At 43.9% G+C, this 15,674-nt stretch overlaps 1 protein-coding gene across 8 annotated transcripts in view; it reads right to left on the reverse strand.

Moving 5' to 3' along the window:
- LOC137432745 (regulator of G-protein signaling protein-like) overlaps window positions 1-15,674 on the reverse strand; it is a 126,037-nt gene that overhangs the window by 61,653 nt on the left and 48,710 nt on the right. For all 8 annotated transcript variants that reach the window (XR_013624353.1, XR_013624355.1, XR_013624354.1 and 5 more), the window contains 3 exons: window positions 11,578-11,751; window positions 10,664-10,726; window positions 5,769-5,988 (listed from right to left, as the gene is read on the reverse strand). Coding sequence is in view for 5 of the 8 variants with exons in the window: in XM_078783564.1 (XP_078639690.1) it covers window positions 5,769-5,988; window positions 10,664-10,726; window positions 11,578-11,751 (457 nt within the window). In the remaining 3 variants the exon portion in view is untranslated. The remainder of the gene's footprint in view (window positions 1-5,768; window positions 5,989-10,663; window positions 10,727-11,577; window positions 11,752-15,674) is intronic.

Below are 15,674 nucleotides of genomic sequence, written 5' to 3' on the forward strand. Positions count from 1 at the left end.
TTTTATAGACAGATAAACGGTGTAGCACAATGCATAATTTGGAAAATCATACCAGTGTTGTTTCACTAAAAAAAGTACAAGTCTAATAATAAAATATTGAAAAATATATGATTTTTTTTCGATAATTGATTTTTATAATAATTAATCTAAAACAAAATGCTTCATATTATTTTTTATTTAGACGGTACACATCGGACGTATATTTAGTCGTCAACCGCACATCGATAGCTAGTATAGAAGTCCAGATACACGTGCAACAATGTACCCCACCAAATGGGCATTTTCGAGCTGGGTGGTTTCAAAGATGGCGTCCATCCGGGCACTAAGCTACCGTTCTCAGATGTCCATCACACCTTTTCTGACACTTGAGACATTGGTCTAATGGAAAATCATAATGAGAATTACTCCCCCCGCCGGAGCATTACTTTTGGTCTGGCTCAAGGACTACAGTCGAACCCAGCTGCTCCAGGACTCTGTGTCCTTCTCTCCTGACAAGGTGGAGAAGTTTTCGTCAACCCTCAACTCTGATTCTGCAACTGGACCAGACGACATCAGCCCACGGGTCCTAAAATCCTGCTCTGCCACTCTTTCACTCCCTCTCTCTGTTCTCTTCACCCTCTCTTTTGCTCAAGATCATCTGCCATCTGCTTGGAAATCAGCCAACATCACAGCTTTGCACAAAAAAGGTGCAAAAACAGATCCTAGCAACTACAGACCAATCAGCCTTCTCCCAATTATCAGCAAAGTCATGGAATCCATCATTGCTACAGATATGAATTCTTTCCTCTTCTCCAATGGCTTGATCTCTGATCATCAATTTGGTTTCAGACCAGGTCACTCGACTCTGGACATGCTGCTTCTGCTGTCTCAAAAATGGATGGAGGTCCTCAATGCCAAACAGGAAATTAGAGCTGTCTCCCTTGACATATCACGTGCCTTCGATACGGTCTGGCACCCCACTCTGCTCACCAAACTCTCCTCCTTTGGTATCCATGGAAATCTCCACGCATGGCTGGCGGACTTCCTCTCTAGTCATAGTCAATGTGTGGCCCTGAATGGGTTTCTCTCATCTCCTCTTCCTGTTCAGGCTGGAGTTCGCCAAGGCAGTGTTCTGGGCCCTGTGCTTTTTCTGGTCTTCATCCATGATCTCTCCGACTCTCTTGGAAATCCTCTCTATCTCTTTGCTGATGACTCTACTCTCTGTCGCTCCATTCCTCATCCCTCGGTTCGGCAGTCTGCAGCCTCCTCACTCCCTGCAGACCTGGACAAAATCACAGACTGGGCAAAAAAGTGGAACATGTCCTTCAATCCTGACAAATCTCACACTCTTACGATGTCTCTCCGAAAAGACCGACTGGACAACCCTCCCATCCACTTTCTGAATAATCCTCTCCAAGAAGTTCTGTCACTCAAGCTTTTGGGTCTCACTATCTGCCATGATCTTTCCTGGGAAAACCACATTTCAAATCTGGCCTCCAAAGCCAGTCGCTGACTGGGCATCCTCCGTCGTGCGAAGTCCTTCCTTGGCACACCTGAGCTCCTCACCACATACAAGGCTTTCATCCACAGCTCAATGGAATACTGCTCTCCCCTCCGGGCTGGTGCTCCTGCCTCAAACCTAGCTCGTCTTCACGCTGTTGAAACCAAAGCGTTCAGAATCATTGGAATCTCCCACAATGAAGCTAACCCCGAGGGCCTTTCACTCACTCACCGCAGGCAGGTTGGTGGTCTTTCCGTCTTCTACCGACTCCTCTCTGGCCTTGCCCCCCCCCCCCCCAGCTCTCTCTGGGCTCTGTCCCAAATATTCCTACAGGTCGCACAAGATCTGCCTGCAACCCTCTTATGGTTAAACTGCCAAAATCAAGACTCTCTGCTCACCTTCACTCCTTCATTCCTCTTTTCTCCCACCTCTGGAACAAACTCCCTCACTCTCTTCAATCCGACTCCTCCCTTCAGGTCTTTAAAACAGCTGTTCACCACCATCTCTTATCTTCCCCCATCCAAAACCTTGATCTTTTCCCCCGCTAATTTCACCCCAAATCCACTTTTTTGAAATACCAACTTCTTTCCTGGAAGTCCTTGGTGTCCTTGTGTTTTATACTTCTCCCACCCCCCCCCCCCCTTCCCACGCCTCCTCCCCCCAAGCCCTCTCCCTCCCACACATCTCCCGATGTCCCTGCTCTCAAATGTTGTGTTTGTGTGCTTCCCCTTCTCTCCCCATCTTGTATACCGCTCCCTCTTTTTATATATTTTGTTTGTCTGTTTGATTTGTTTGTGTGATAAATGTTAGCTCTTTCACGAGCCTCGATTCTGTATCCAAAAAAAAAAAAGGCTCGAAATGAACTTTGAAGGTCACAAAACCAATTAACATTTGCCTCTGCATGGGGTGCACGTGAAATGCTGGTTCCGTGCGTCACGTCTCGCTCATTCAAGTCATGCAGTGATGGAATGTGTTCAGCTGGGTGTGTCAGCTTTGTGCACATTCAGGCTTTTAAGCCTATTATGTCATATCAAGTTATATTTTCGTACATGATAATATCCTTAATTGTCTTCCACATCTCTATTACCCTATCCTGAAATTGCAAAATACAAATCAATGTTATTAAGGTTCTTTCTCATACCTTTCAAATCTGACTTCCTGAAATCTAACAACCTTGCCTTACAGTTATAAAATCCTTAGGATGACTTCGTCCTGACTATATTGTGATTCCTATCTCTCTCAAAAATGCTCTCCCAGCTCAACTCTGAAATGGTTGAATCATCAGCCACTGCGAACCTAACAATTGCATTATTAGGTACTAGCAGGAGTACCCGGCGTTGCTGGGTGGGGAAGAGGGGTAGGGGGAGGGAGGAAGCAGGAGAGGGAGGGGTGAGAAAGGGAGTGGGGGGAGTGGAAGGGGGAGGGTGCGAGAGGTGAGGGGTGAGGGAGGGGAAAGATATACTACATATACATCTATTGGGGGGGGGAGGGGGTGGCTTTGACAGGCCCCTCCGTTTTGGGGGAGGGGGGATGAGAAGGCGAAAAAATTTACCCATGCAAAGAGTGTTTTAACCTCAGTGTTTCCCAGGTGAAAAAGGAAATTGTAATACCCTCTAACCTTAGTGTTGCCCAGGTAATATAAGGAAATCGTAATACCCTCTGCCACTAACACCAGGTGGTGCTACACAATACACATTTACATGGAGAATTTACGCTCCTCTTCCAGTCCCCCACCCCCCCGCATGAGGCCGCGGCCACATAGCCTATGTTACCCCCCCAGACAAAGTTGTATTTGTATGTGTACCCCGAGGAAAGTATAAAAGCGTTTATAGCTGGAGTACCCGGCGTTGCTCAAGCAAAAAAGAAACATTAACATATTTGAAATGAGGGCAAATATAATGGAAAAGCAATTACATCCAAATCAGAATCCATCACAAATGTCAATCCATCATTTCACCTTTTTGTTGAATATCTGCTGGTGAATGTGCCGTTCATCACGTTTCTGAGTTAAGTATGATGACTTTCAGGAAGAAGAAGAAGCCTTACTACCAACTTTGTACACTTCCGGGATAGTTCGATTTATTTGTGTTCAAATGTTTGCAAATTGTTTTGTATTTATTTACGTGAATGTGAACTTGTATATAATTATAACTGTCATTAATCAAAAAGGTTTAGGCACTATAGTGCGATTTTTTTTTTATCCAAAAAAACGAACTTTTAATTATTTCAAAAAAAATTTTTTTTTTTGCCTAAAACACTCCCAGGCACTCACTGATGAACCTCTGAAAGTTTGACGAAGATCCGTTGAACCATCTCTGAGAAAAATAGCGACACAAGCACACACAGAAGTAGACGTGCTGTAAAAAAAAAATCTGAGTGAAGTAGCATTTATAGCACAGCTAAATTTTAAATAGCAGAGCAGTTAAGAGGAAGCATCGTTCATTTTTTCAGGAAAGCACCAAATTTGGCACAGATGTAGTATGGACCTATTTGTTTTGTTTTGTTTTCCTGAAACAATTGTTTTTCTGAGGGGCGCCCAAAAATTCAGAACCCCTGGTGGCCACCATATTGAATTTCAACATGACCGCCCTCTGTGACCTATTTCCTTCAATAACTTCTATACTATGGGTGGTCTTGGTCTTGTATTGTGGTCTTGGCAATAGCACACTACTTTACCTACCAGTCACACGGTGTGGAGGAACTCTGGATTGCCATTGGCACTGGTAAAAGCTACCGCAGCCTTGCCATCCATAAAATTGCCACCAGCCTTGGCCGCAGGAAGTCCGAGTCTTTGCCATTATTTCATGCCTTCACTGGCTGCGACACAGTGTCATTTTTTGCCCAAATTGGGAAAAAGACAGCTTGGAAGGCTTGGGAGGCATACCCCAGCATCACGCAGACCTTTCATGCTCTCGCTTATAGGCCATCTGTGGACGCTATTACTATGGAACTACAGAGCATAGAAAGATATGTTGCCATCCTCTATGACCGGACTACCGAGATAAAGACAGTGAATGACATGCGCCGACACTTGATCATGAAGAAGGCAAGAACAATTGATCACATTCCCCCAACAGCAGACACCTTCGAACAACACCTAAAACGTGCATGTTTTCAGGCTGGACACGTATGGAGTCAGGCACTTGTGCCCTACCCAGAACTTCCATCACCAGCTGATTGGGGCTGGATGAAAACAGGGACTTCTTGGACACCAATTTGGACCACAATACCACTGACACAGGAGGCATGTTCAGAGCTTACAAGCTGCCATTGTAAGTCGGCCTGTAAAGGCAACTGTAAATGCTCCAGGGCAAATCTGCCCTGCACATCACTGTGTGACTGCGATGGACAGTGCTTGTAGTACTACGCGTCTGTGCGAGAGCCTCCACCTTTCAAGTGCCCACAATATTTTAAGTTAAAACTGCAACTGTGTGTAACTTTGATTAATTAATACCATTCCATTGTTATCAGAGACCAATAAAACAATGTATATCACTTGGAATTGAAATTTTACCGAAAATACTATGAGAGATTCAAGGAAAATGGAAACACCATGGCGGCCATCTTGAAATTAAAGATGATGGATGCCAATATTTATGCAATTGATCCCATTGGATTCAGAGACCATGAAAACATGGGGTAAGACACTGGAACTGTGGTGTTATCGCTCATAGTATAGAAGTTATTGAGGGAAATAGGTCACAGAGGGCGGTCATGTTGAAATTCAATATGGCGGCCACCAGGGGTTCTGAATTTTTGGGCGCCCCTCAGGAAAACAATTGTATAGGTCCATACTACATCTGTGCCAAATTTGGTGCTTTCCTGAAAAAATGAACGATACGCCCTATTTTTCGGTCTTAATTGCCTAAGTAAAACTAAATTTAGATAAATTATAAACTAAATACATTTAAAACTCCACTAAATACGAGTATTTTCATCTTTCCTTCATGTTTTTTCCTTTGTTTATTTATAATATTGGCAACTACTATTGCCTAATACTATTTACTATTACTCCTACTAATACTAATACTATTTACTATTACTAATACTAATACTATTTATAATATTGTATATGCCTAACAGGTTAAAGTCTTCCACATAATAATGGCAATGTCTTTCCTTCTAACTTTCTTCCTCATGCAATTTACTCAATGTAATGGCAGTCAGAAACAACAATGCAGGATAACTTTACTGCTTCTGCTTTCCTTGATCTCAATCCACACTGTTTGCCCAAGATCAGATATTTCCTACTTTTGAAAAATGAATGAAGAGTGTGAAGGCTTCTGACCGTAAAAGTGAATCGTGGGTTCTTGTGGGTAGACGATGGAGCCCCCGTTGCCCAAATCCTCCCAAGCATTGAGCAACAAGTCTTCACATCCGACTCGATGATGATCTTCCTTTGGGTGGGCTGCGAGTTCAGTCAATAGCAAGGCCAGTTTAGCTTGGTGAAGTGCAGTAGTCCCTGAGCAATGGGCCCACTTTATTGTCCTACGATTGACCACAGGGACCTGAAGGAATAAAAATGTAATATTTTAAATAATTTTACACATCATCTACTTCTGCGGATCACAACAACCTGTGTTGGCCTGCCTCGCCACTACCCCCTCCCTCCCCGCTCCTGATATAAATGAATACAAACTGAGTAATATAACTGATTCATAAATGAATACAAAATTTCTGATAAGCCATCAATTGAACGGAAAAACAAAACCTCCCAATCTGCTGTGAACATGTGACCGGCGTTTTTATTTGCACTACTAACACCACCATTTTCACGAACACCATCTTTGTCTGAATCGCTCGCACAAAGCTCGAAACAACATGGCTCCACAATTCCATCGAAAGCGTTTCCATCAATTATTTTGTCTCAAATAAATAGTTTCTTCAAAATCCCACTGATCAGTTTCAACATACTGAAAACCTTCAGAGTTGCTCATGGCAGTGGAATCAGTATCGGAAACTGAGCTCGAAATACACTGTTCTCTATGTAAAGCCGCCATTTGGATCAATGTGAGTTCATAGTGTGACATCACTGGTGAAATAAAAAATCGACACTCTCGGGCTTTTTCTACACTTTGTGATTGGCAAAAAAAATTCCCTTCAAATTAGACCGTGATTAATGATTTTCAATGGTTTTCAGAAAAAGAAAATTGCATTCGGGTTCCCCTTTAAACAAAGAGGGACTCTCCATGGAGAATATTTTATTGCTAACTCTGAAGTCATAGGTCACATGGTATGGCAGCCATGTTGAATTAGTGGAAATAATTGGACTGATTTTCTCCAAAACCGCTCAACGAAAAAAATTGAAAGTTCGCATATGTCATCAACTCTCCATGGGGTATATAAGGTGATAACAATGATGTCATCGGTGAAGTGGTATTCCAGCCATTATGGGTTGAATTGAAATTGTTGTCCGAAAAATCTGAAACTTCATATATCTGATCTATGATCTGATGTAAGTGGATAATAAAATTTATGAGGTACATAATCAATGCCAATAAACTATGTGACATAATAGTGTGCATGGATAATAGGGGTATATGGGCCATAATAGCAGGGGAAAGAATAGTATCGTGTTCAGCTAAGGATGGTATTGTTGGTCAGAATGAACGCACGAGGCAAGACTATGCGATTTGCGAGTGCCTTTCCAGGTACTGAGTGTTTATTCGATTTTTTTTATTTTTTTTTATTTTTATTTTTGTATACAAGATCGAGGCTCGTGAAAGAGCGAACATTAATCACACAGAAAGACAAACAGACACACAAAACAAATAACATCGGGAGCGGTAGACAAGATGGGGAGAGAGGGGGAAGGACACAAACACAACATTTGAGAGCAGGGACCGAGAGACATGGAGACATCGAGAGAACTGTGGGAGGGAGAGGGCTTTGGGGCGGAGGCATGGGAAGGGGGGGGGGGGGGGTGGGAGAGGTATAAAACATATGGACACTGCCAAGACTTCCAGGAAAGAAGTTGGAATTTCAAACAAGGTGGATCTGGGGTGAATTAGTGGGGGTAGAAAAGATCAAGGTTTTGGATGGGGGAAGATAAGAGATGGTGGTGAACAGCTGTTTTGAAGACCTGGAGGGAGGAGTGTGATTGAAGTGAGTGTGGGAGTTTGTTCCAGAGGCGGGAGAAAAGAGGAATGAAAGAGTGAAGGTGAGCAGAGAGCCGAGATTTCGGCAGTTTAACCATCAGAGGGTGGCTGGCAGATCTTGTGCGACCTGTAGGAATATTTGGGGGACAGAGCACAGAGAGAGCTGGAGGAGCAAGGCCGGAGAGGAGTCGGTAGAAGACAGAAAGACCACCTACCTGCCTGCGGTGAGTGAGTGAAAGGCCCTCAGAGATAGCTTCATCGCGGGAGATTCCAATGATTCTGAAAGCTTTGGATTCAACAGCGTGAAGCCGAGCCAGGTGTGAGGCAGGAGCACCAGCCCATAGGGGAGAACAGTATTCCATTGAGCTGCGGATGAAAGCCTTGTATGTGGTGAGGAGCTCAGGTGTGCCTAGGAAGGACTTCGCACGACGGAGGATGCCCAGTCGGCGACTGGCTTTGGAGGCCAGCTTGGAAATGTGGTTTTCCCAAGAAAGATCATGGCAGATGGTGAGACCCAAAAGCTTGAGCGACAGAACTTCTTGGAGAGGATTGTTGAGAAAGTAGATGGGAGGGTTGTCCAGTCGATTTTTTCGGAGAGACATAGTAAGAGTGTGAGATTTGTCAGGATTGAAAGACATGTTCCACATGTTTGATTATTACTCTTCTGTATTTTTCTGAGACGTACTTGGTTTTCAAAAGCTAAGAACCCAAACACTTAATCGTGCTGCTATCTGCTGGATTTGACACCATCAAAGCTTGAAATAGTGGTCCCCCATCCTCACCACTATGGTCGTTTTCATTCTGAGACATTGCCTTAGTTAACACTAGTTTTTACCTGAAAGGTGGAAGAAAAATGCCATCAATAACACATTGCTTGAACGTGTTAGAAATAAACATCAGATGCACTTGATGCGGCAAGGTCGAGGAGACCATGTGCATTATTGGCAGAGAGTGGAATATTGGTGGAGAACATTATTGGGAGAGTGGAATATTGGTGGAGAACATAATTGGCAGAGAGTGGAATATTGGTGGAGAACATTATTGGCAGAGAGTGGAATATTGGGGGAGAACATTATTGGCAGAGTGGAATATTGGTGGAGAACATTATTGGCAGAGTGGAATATTGGTGGAGAACATTATTGGCAGAGAGTGGAATATTGGGGGAGAACATTATTGGCAGAGAGTGGAATATTGGTGGAGAACATTATTGGCAGAGTGGAATATTGGTGGAGAACATTATTGGCAGAGAGTGGAATATTGGTGGAGAACATTATTGGCAAAGAGTGGAATATTGGTGGAGAACATTATTGGCAGAGAGTGGAATATTGGTGGAGAACATTATTGGCAGAGAGTGGAATATTGGTGGAGAACATTATTGGCAGAGAGTGGAATATTGGTGGAGAACATTATTGACAGAGTGGAATATTGGTGGAGAACATTATTGGCAGAGTGGAATATTGGTGGAGAACATTATTGGCAGAGAGTGGAATATTGGTGGAGAACATTATTGGCAAAGAGTGGAATATTGGTGGAGAACATTATTGGCAGAGAGTGGAATATTGGTGGAGAACATTATTGGCAGAGAGTGGAATATTGGTGGAGAACATTATTGGCAGAGAGTGGAATATTGGTGGAGAACATTATTGACAGAGTGGAATATTGGTGGAGAACATTATTGGCAGAGAGTGGAATATTGGGGGAGAAAATTATTGGCAGAGAGTGGAATATTGGTGGAGAACATTATTGGCAGAGAGTGGAATATTGGGGGAGAACATTATTGGTAGAGAGTGGAATATTGGGGGAGAAAATTATTGGCAGAGAGTGGAATATTGGTGGAGAACATTATTGGCAGAGAGTGGAATATTGGGGGAGAACATTATTGGCAGAGAGTGGAATATTGGTGGAGAAAATTATTGGCAGAGAGTGGAATATTGGTGGAGAACATTATTGGCAGAGAGTGGAATATTGGGGGAGAACATTATTGGCAGAGAGTGGAATATTGGTGGAGAACATTATTGGCAGAGAGTGGAATATTGGGGGAGAACATTATTGGCAGAGAGTGGAATATTGGTGGAGAACATTATTGGCAGAGAGTGGAATATTGGTGGAGAACATTATTGACAGAGAGTGGAATATTGGGGGAGAACATTATTGGCAGAGAGTGGAATATTGGGGGAGAACATTATTGGCAGAGAGTGGAATATTGGGGGAGAACATTATTGGCAGAGAGTGGAATATTGGTGGAGAACATTATTGGCAGAGAGTGCAATATTGGGGGAGAACATTATTGGCAGAGAGTGGAATATTGGTGGAGAACATTATTGGCAGAGAGTGGAATATTGGTGGAGAACATTATTGGCAGAGAGTGGAATATTTGTGGAGAACATTATTGGCAGAGTGGAATATTGATGGAGAACATTATTGGCAGAGAGTGGAATATTGGTGGAGAACATTATTGGCAGAGAGTGGAATATTGGGGGAGAACATTATTGGCAGAGAGTGGAATATTGGTGGAGAACATTATTGGCAGAGAGTGGAATATTGGTGGAGAACATTATTGACAGAGTGGAATATTGGTGGAGAACATTATTGGCAGAGAGTGGAATATTGGTGGAGAACATTATTGGCAGAGAGTGGAATATTGGTGGAGAACATTATTGGCAGAGAGTGGAATATTGGTGGAGAACATTATTGGCAGAGAGTGGAATATTGGTGGAGAACATTATTGGCAGAGAGTGGAATATTGGTGGAGAACATTATTGGCAGAGAGTGGAATATTGGTGGAGAACATTATTGGCAGAGAGTGGAATATTGGGGGAGAACATTATTGGCAGAGAGTGGAATATTGGTGGAGAACATTATTGACAGAGAGTGGAATATTGGGGGAGAACATTATTGGCAGAGAGTGGAATATTGGTGGAGAACATTATTGGCAGAGAGTGGAATATTGGGGGAGAACATTATTGGCAAAGAGTGGAATATTGGGGGAGAACATTATTGGCAGAGAGTGGAATATTGGTGGAGAACATTATTGGCAGGGAACAAGTCGTGAATATTTTACAAGCAAGGTACATAAATAACTTACAACAGTGTTCAGAAATTTTTTCTTTTCTTCATTGAGAAACATCTTGTAGGCTGCTTGCAGAGCCTGCAAATGAAAAGTGGAGATGTTAAGCAGGACTACACACCTGACGTCTATCTTTGGAAATCTCATGAAGAACTTGAATGGCACTCTGTAGAGCACATACTGTACCTCCACCGGACCGAACAGTTTACGTTTTGTATCTCACTGATAGGCCGGATATGCATCCTGACCTTAACCAAAATCTAATCGCCTTGTTCTTGGCAACTACCCACCTCTAGATTTGTCATAATCCGTCCATAATTTTTTTTTTTTTTTTGTATACAAGATGGAGAACATTATGGAGAAGATGGAGAAACTCGTGAAAGAGACGTTTTGATATTTTGAGATATCATGCTAATATATCGTTTTTGGTCCCATCTCATGGGTGAAGAATCACTGAGGAAACAAACAATTTTCGTATCCAGATCCGGCTTCAGATGTTCATCAGAGTCGAATCAATTCGTCCATCTCACACACCCAACATCTCCATCAAGTTTCGTCTGAAACCGTCCACAACTTTTTAAGACATCCTGCTCACAGACAAACAAACAGACAAACAAGAGACAGACAGACAGGGGTGAAAACATAACCTCCGCCCACCTTTGGTAGCAGAGGCAAGTAAAGACTGTCAAATACAGATTCGAGACTTTCCTTGCTCCAAAATACTAAACCCAACACAAATAACCCTTCATTAGTCTGCACAAATATTTACAATTCGTTAGAAAAAGAAAACCCATTAGTGATAGATGTTGTATGGAAGAAAAATCATTTCATTTCTTCGGTGCCATAAAAGTATCACACACAAAAGTACTGGACGATGTAAAAAAAAAAACTTTTATGCACTGCACAGTGAGTTAAACTGCATGTAGGCATACCTGACTAATCCCGTGCTGAGTTGCACGCATTCGAGGCACTGTTGCACGCCTCGCACGATGACACTTGAGGCCCGCACAATGGGGCTGCTCCATGAGGCCAGGGGACTCGAGGCACATGTGGATCCGCGATGCCAAGTGCTTGCGGTACATAACTGCATCGCCCCACTGGTCACTCTGCAAAAAACATTGGCCTGTACACTTGCTGCTTCAACAATCCCTCAAGACAAACCTCAACAAAACCAATGTAAAACAATATTACTATGCCATTATCTCCTTTGGATCCCTCCGGATCACATCCCTCCACCTCCTTCTGTGTGTGGGTTTTGGTTGGGGTCAGGCATCCTTGCAATATGGCCTAACAATTCTACATGACACTTCATAATCTTTATGGCTCCTGTTTCGGGGTCGCCCATCGTTGCCCGATACGTTCCGATGTTATGCACTGCAATCATTGTTGCTTGTTTGCGATACCCAAGACGAATCTCGTACATCTATTGTTGGAAATAATTCAGCTTCCTTAATGGTTTATTCAATGGTACTCAGCACTCAGATCGAAAGATGAGTATTGAAAGCACATATGCTTGGCGTACCATCCACTTTGTGTCAATGCTCAAGTTCCAGCCCAAGAAGACAGGCTTCCTCAGAGCAGCAAAAGCCTTAGAGGCCTGTGCAATTTGTCACTAAGTTGGAGTCCATTATCCCAGATGAAGATATAACTGACCCTAAGTATGGGAAATAGTTGACTGATTCAATCACCTTATTGTCCACACACACGGGGGAACCTTCTGTTCTGCTGTAACCTCTCTTACCAGTTGGCATGAGTTTGCTCTTTAGAATACCAACAGGAAGTCTAAAGTCACCCACTACCAGTATATACTCTGTCGTGGCCTTCTCTGCTCCACATCTTATTGTTACTAGAAGCGCAGCGTTAGTGGCAAACTCGCAATGGGTCAGTAACTTCTGATCAGCATTTCTGCTCTATCTTATAAAAAGCTTCCAGTCCTGCTGGTATCTGAGATAGACCCCAACTTCCAAGATAGACCCCAACGCCAACTTATCTGAGATAGACCCCAATCCTTCCTTCCATATGGTGTGAACAATATGTAGCAGTAACTCAATAAACTAATCTCCCCAACAACCTGCTCTGACCATTTTTGGAAAAATGTCAGAGGCACCTCCAGCCTTGCCATTCTTGAGCTTGCCCATAGCCCTTTTCAACTTTGCCCTCGTCAGCCTCGTGGGCAGTTCAGCCATTTTTGCAGTTGAGCAGGTCTTTGACAGACTCTCTCTGATTCTTCCATATTGGATTGACTCTGCATGTTTAGAACTTTAGTGAAGTGTCTTCTCCACCACTGGTGTTACACATCAACTGTAGTGCATGGGTTGTGATCCTCATCTAACCGTGATAGTAATAACCCTCTTCGGCCACACTGCATATCTCTAATGCAGACTTTCTCTGCCCCCCCCCCCGCACCCCCACCAAACCTGCCTTGCTGAGCATCTTCTGCCTTGTTCCCAAACCAGGAGTTCTTGATTTCACTCACTGCTTGCTGTGCTTCTTTATGAGCTTTGCCAAACTTCTGTCAGTCACTCTCATGTCCACTGTTCAATAATCTCGAGTATAGTCGGCTTCTCTTTTGGAAAAGGGTCTTGAGAGAGAGCATGCATTCCACAGGAACCATTCTAGGTACTTGCGTTCCTCAGTGCCGAGTGCCAGCTCGACTGCTTCTATCAGCGCTAATCATAACTCTGACAGTTTCTCTTCTATCATCCTCCTTCCATGATTCCTTGGCTTTAGAACTCAAAAGTTCCTGGAAATGACCTCTGAGAGGGTTCTCTCCAATCTCACTCTTACTCAGACCAGACAACTCGGAAACAACAGACCTTGCCGAGGCTCAATCTCAGCTTCCATTACAGAGCTTCCTTCTTGTCATATTCAGCTTGATACAGATCAATCGATGGCCTGGACTCGATGACGGTGGCATCCAGGCACCTCCTGTGGTCCTAATGACGTGCAATGGCAAAGTCAACACAATGTTATTTTTTTCTGTTATTTTTGGTGCTGCCAAGTGTGTTTATGGATGTTCTTCTGTATGTTCTTCTGTAACCACGTGTCACAGAAAGGAGCTTCATTCAAAGATGGGAAGTTCAGAAACTCCTCTCCTGCATCGTCAATGTCACCGCAACCATGGGGACCTCAAACGCGTTCGCACTGCTGATTCTTCATATAACTCCCTGAAGCAACAACAGCATTAAAGTCGCCCAGCATTACATATGGCTCATCTGATGGCATCTCAGACAGTGCTTGCTGTAGATTGTCAAATAAATAATCGTTATCAGTTCTGCGAGCGGCGAAGGTTGGGTCAAAGCAGGACAGGATGTGTCGGCATCACCCCGATCAATCTGAAAACCCATGCCCTCCGATGTCCCCCCCAACCCCCTTTGCCTTCCAAGCAGCTGCATCTGTAAGAACCACACGCAATGGCCACACACTTCCTCTCTCTCCAAGCTGACCTTCCTGTGGTGTTTCTTTTGGCCAGTGGCCTGCACAGTACTATTTCCGACTTCATATATGGCTTCACTAAACCCTTGGGGTCTCCTGGAAAGTAGCAACTTTAATTTGCTGCTTATTCAGCTCTCCAATGGCTAAGTCATGTGACCTTAATTTTCCACCAATGATCTTACATTCCACGATCCAAAATTCTGCAACAAACATATGTTCCTTGTTTTACGGTGTGCAGGGTCACCTTTAACCACCTGGGAGGTTTGCTCATTTTCCACAGGGGGACACACGATGGATGCACTGAGAGGTGCCATCAGATGACGCAATATAATCCAAACCCGTATTACTCCTCGACTGCAATACCATAGCCCAGTTAGCCATGGGCAATGTTGATGATGTGGCCAATGTTGTATTGCTACTTCCAAGCAGATGAACAAACAGGAAGAGATGTATTCAAGTATAATGGGAAGAGATTGCAAAACGATATAATGTAAGAGATGCAAGTTTTCAATGGCCACTTGCTACAAGGTCTCATTTTCCTCTTTTCAATCATTATTAATTACTGCAACCCAAATAAATGCTCCTCCAAACATTGGATGGCATCAGCCTTGGCCAACTAAGGGGTGTAAAAAGAATGAGGAGTAGGGGGGAATGCATGGGGCGGATGAGATGGACACACAATCAAACTCATGCAAGGGAAAATCTGGAAATTTGGAAGAGGAGGGCTTGGTGGTGGGCGGTGAACAGTGGTAGAAAAGGTCATGCTTATGGATGGGGGATGATCTGAGATTGTGATGAACAGCTGCCATGAAGACCTGAAGGAAGGACTGAGATTGAAGATGATGTGGAAGTTGGTTGGTTCCAAAAGTGGGGAAAAAAGAGGAACAAATGCGAGTCTGGATTTTCGAAGGTTCACCAGAAGGGGGGTTGATGGTGGATCACGTGCGGCCTGCAGAAAGTTGGGGAGAGAAGGGGGGGAGGGTCAGAGCACGAAAAGAGCAGAGGGTGCAAGACCAGAAAGGAGGCGGTAGAAGACAGAGAGACCACCATCTTGTCTTCAATGGGAAAGTGATAGGCCCATAGCCTCAGCTTCGTCACGAGAGATTCATTTTTTAAAATTAAAATTCGCCCTGAACAAAGACGCGAGCCACTAAATGTAAAGGGCGACAGAGAAAAGGAAGAAGAGGAAAAACTGGCAAAACCTTCACCGAGTCCTGAAACAAGGAAACCTCTTCACAGGACCACTGTGCAGGAGGTGATAACGAGGGCAGGTGGAAAAATCAATTTTGCTACCCCCATTGGGTGTTTTTGAGGAGACACCATCGCCGAACTGAATGGCCATTGGCTCCCAAAGGGGGCTCATCCGCCCTTTGTCAGGTGTTGTTTTTAGTCCTGGCAGGTGTCAGTCACCTTCCCCACGAGCAAAGCCAGTGAGGGATGTTTGTTTCTTCGACGGCAACCCGACAAAAGAGCATGGAAAGGTGTGAGGTGCCAGGCAAACAGCAAGGTGTGAGGTGCCAGACAAACAGCAAGGTGTGAGGTGCCGGGCAAATAGCAAGGTGTGAGGTGCCAGACAAATAGCAAGGTGTGAGGT

The sequence above is a fragment of the Myxine glutinosa genome, chromosome 8, assembly GCF_964187855.1.
Source record: "Myxine glutinosa chromosome 8, kmMyxGlut1.1, whole genome shotgun sequence".
NCBI classification, from domain to species: Eukaryota; Metazoa; Chordata; class Myxini; order Myxiniformes; family Myxinidae; genus Myxine; species Myxine glutinosa.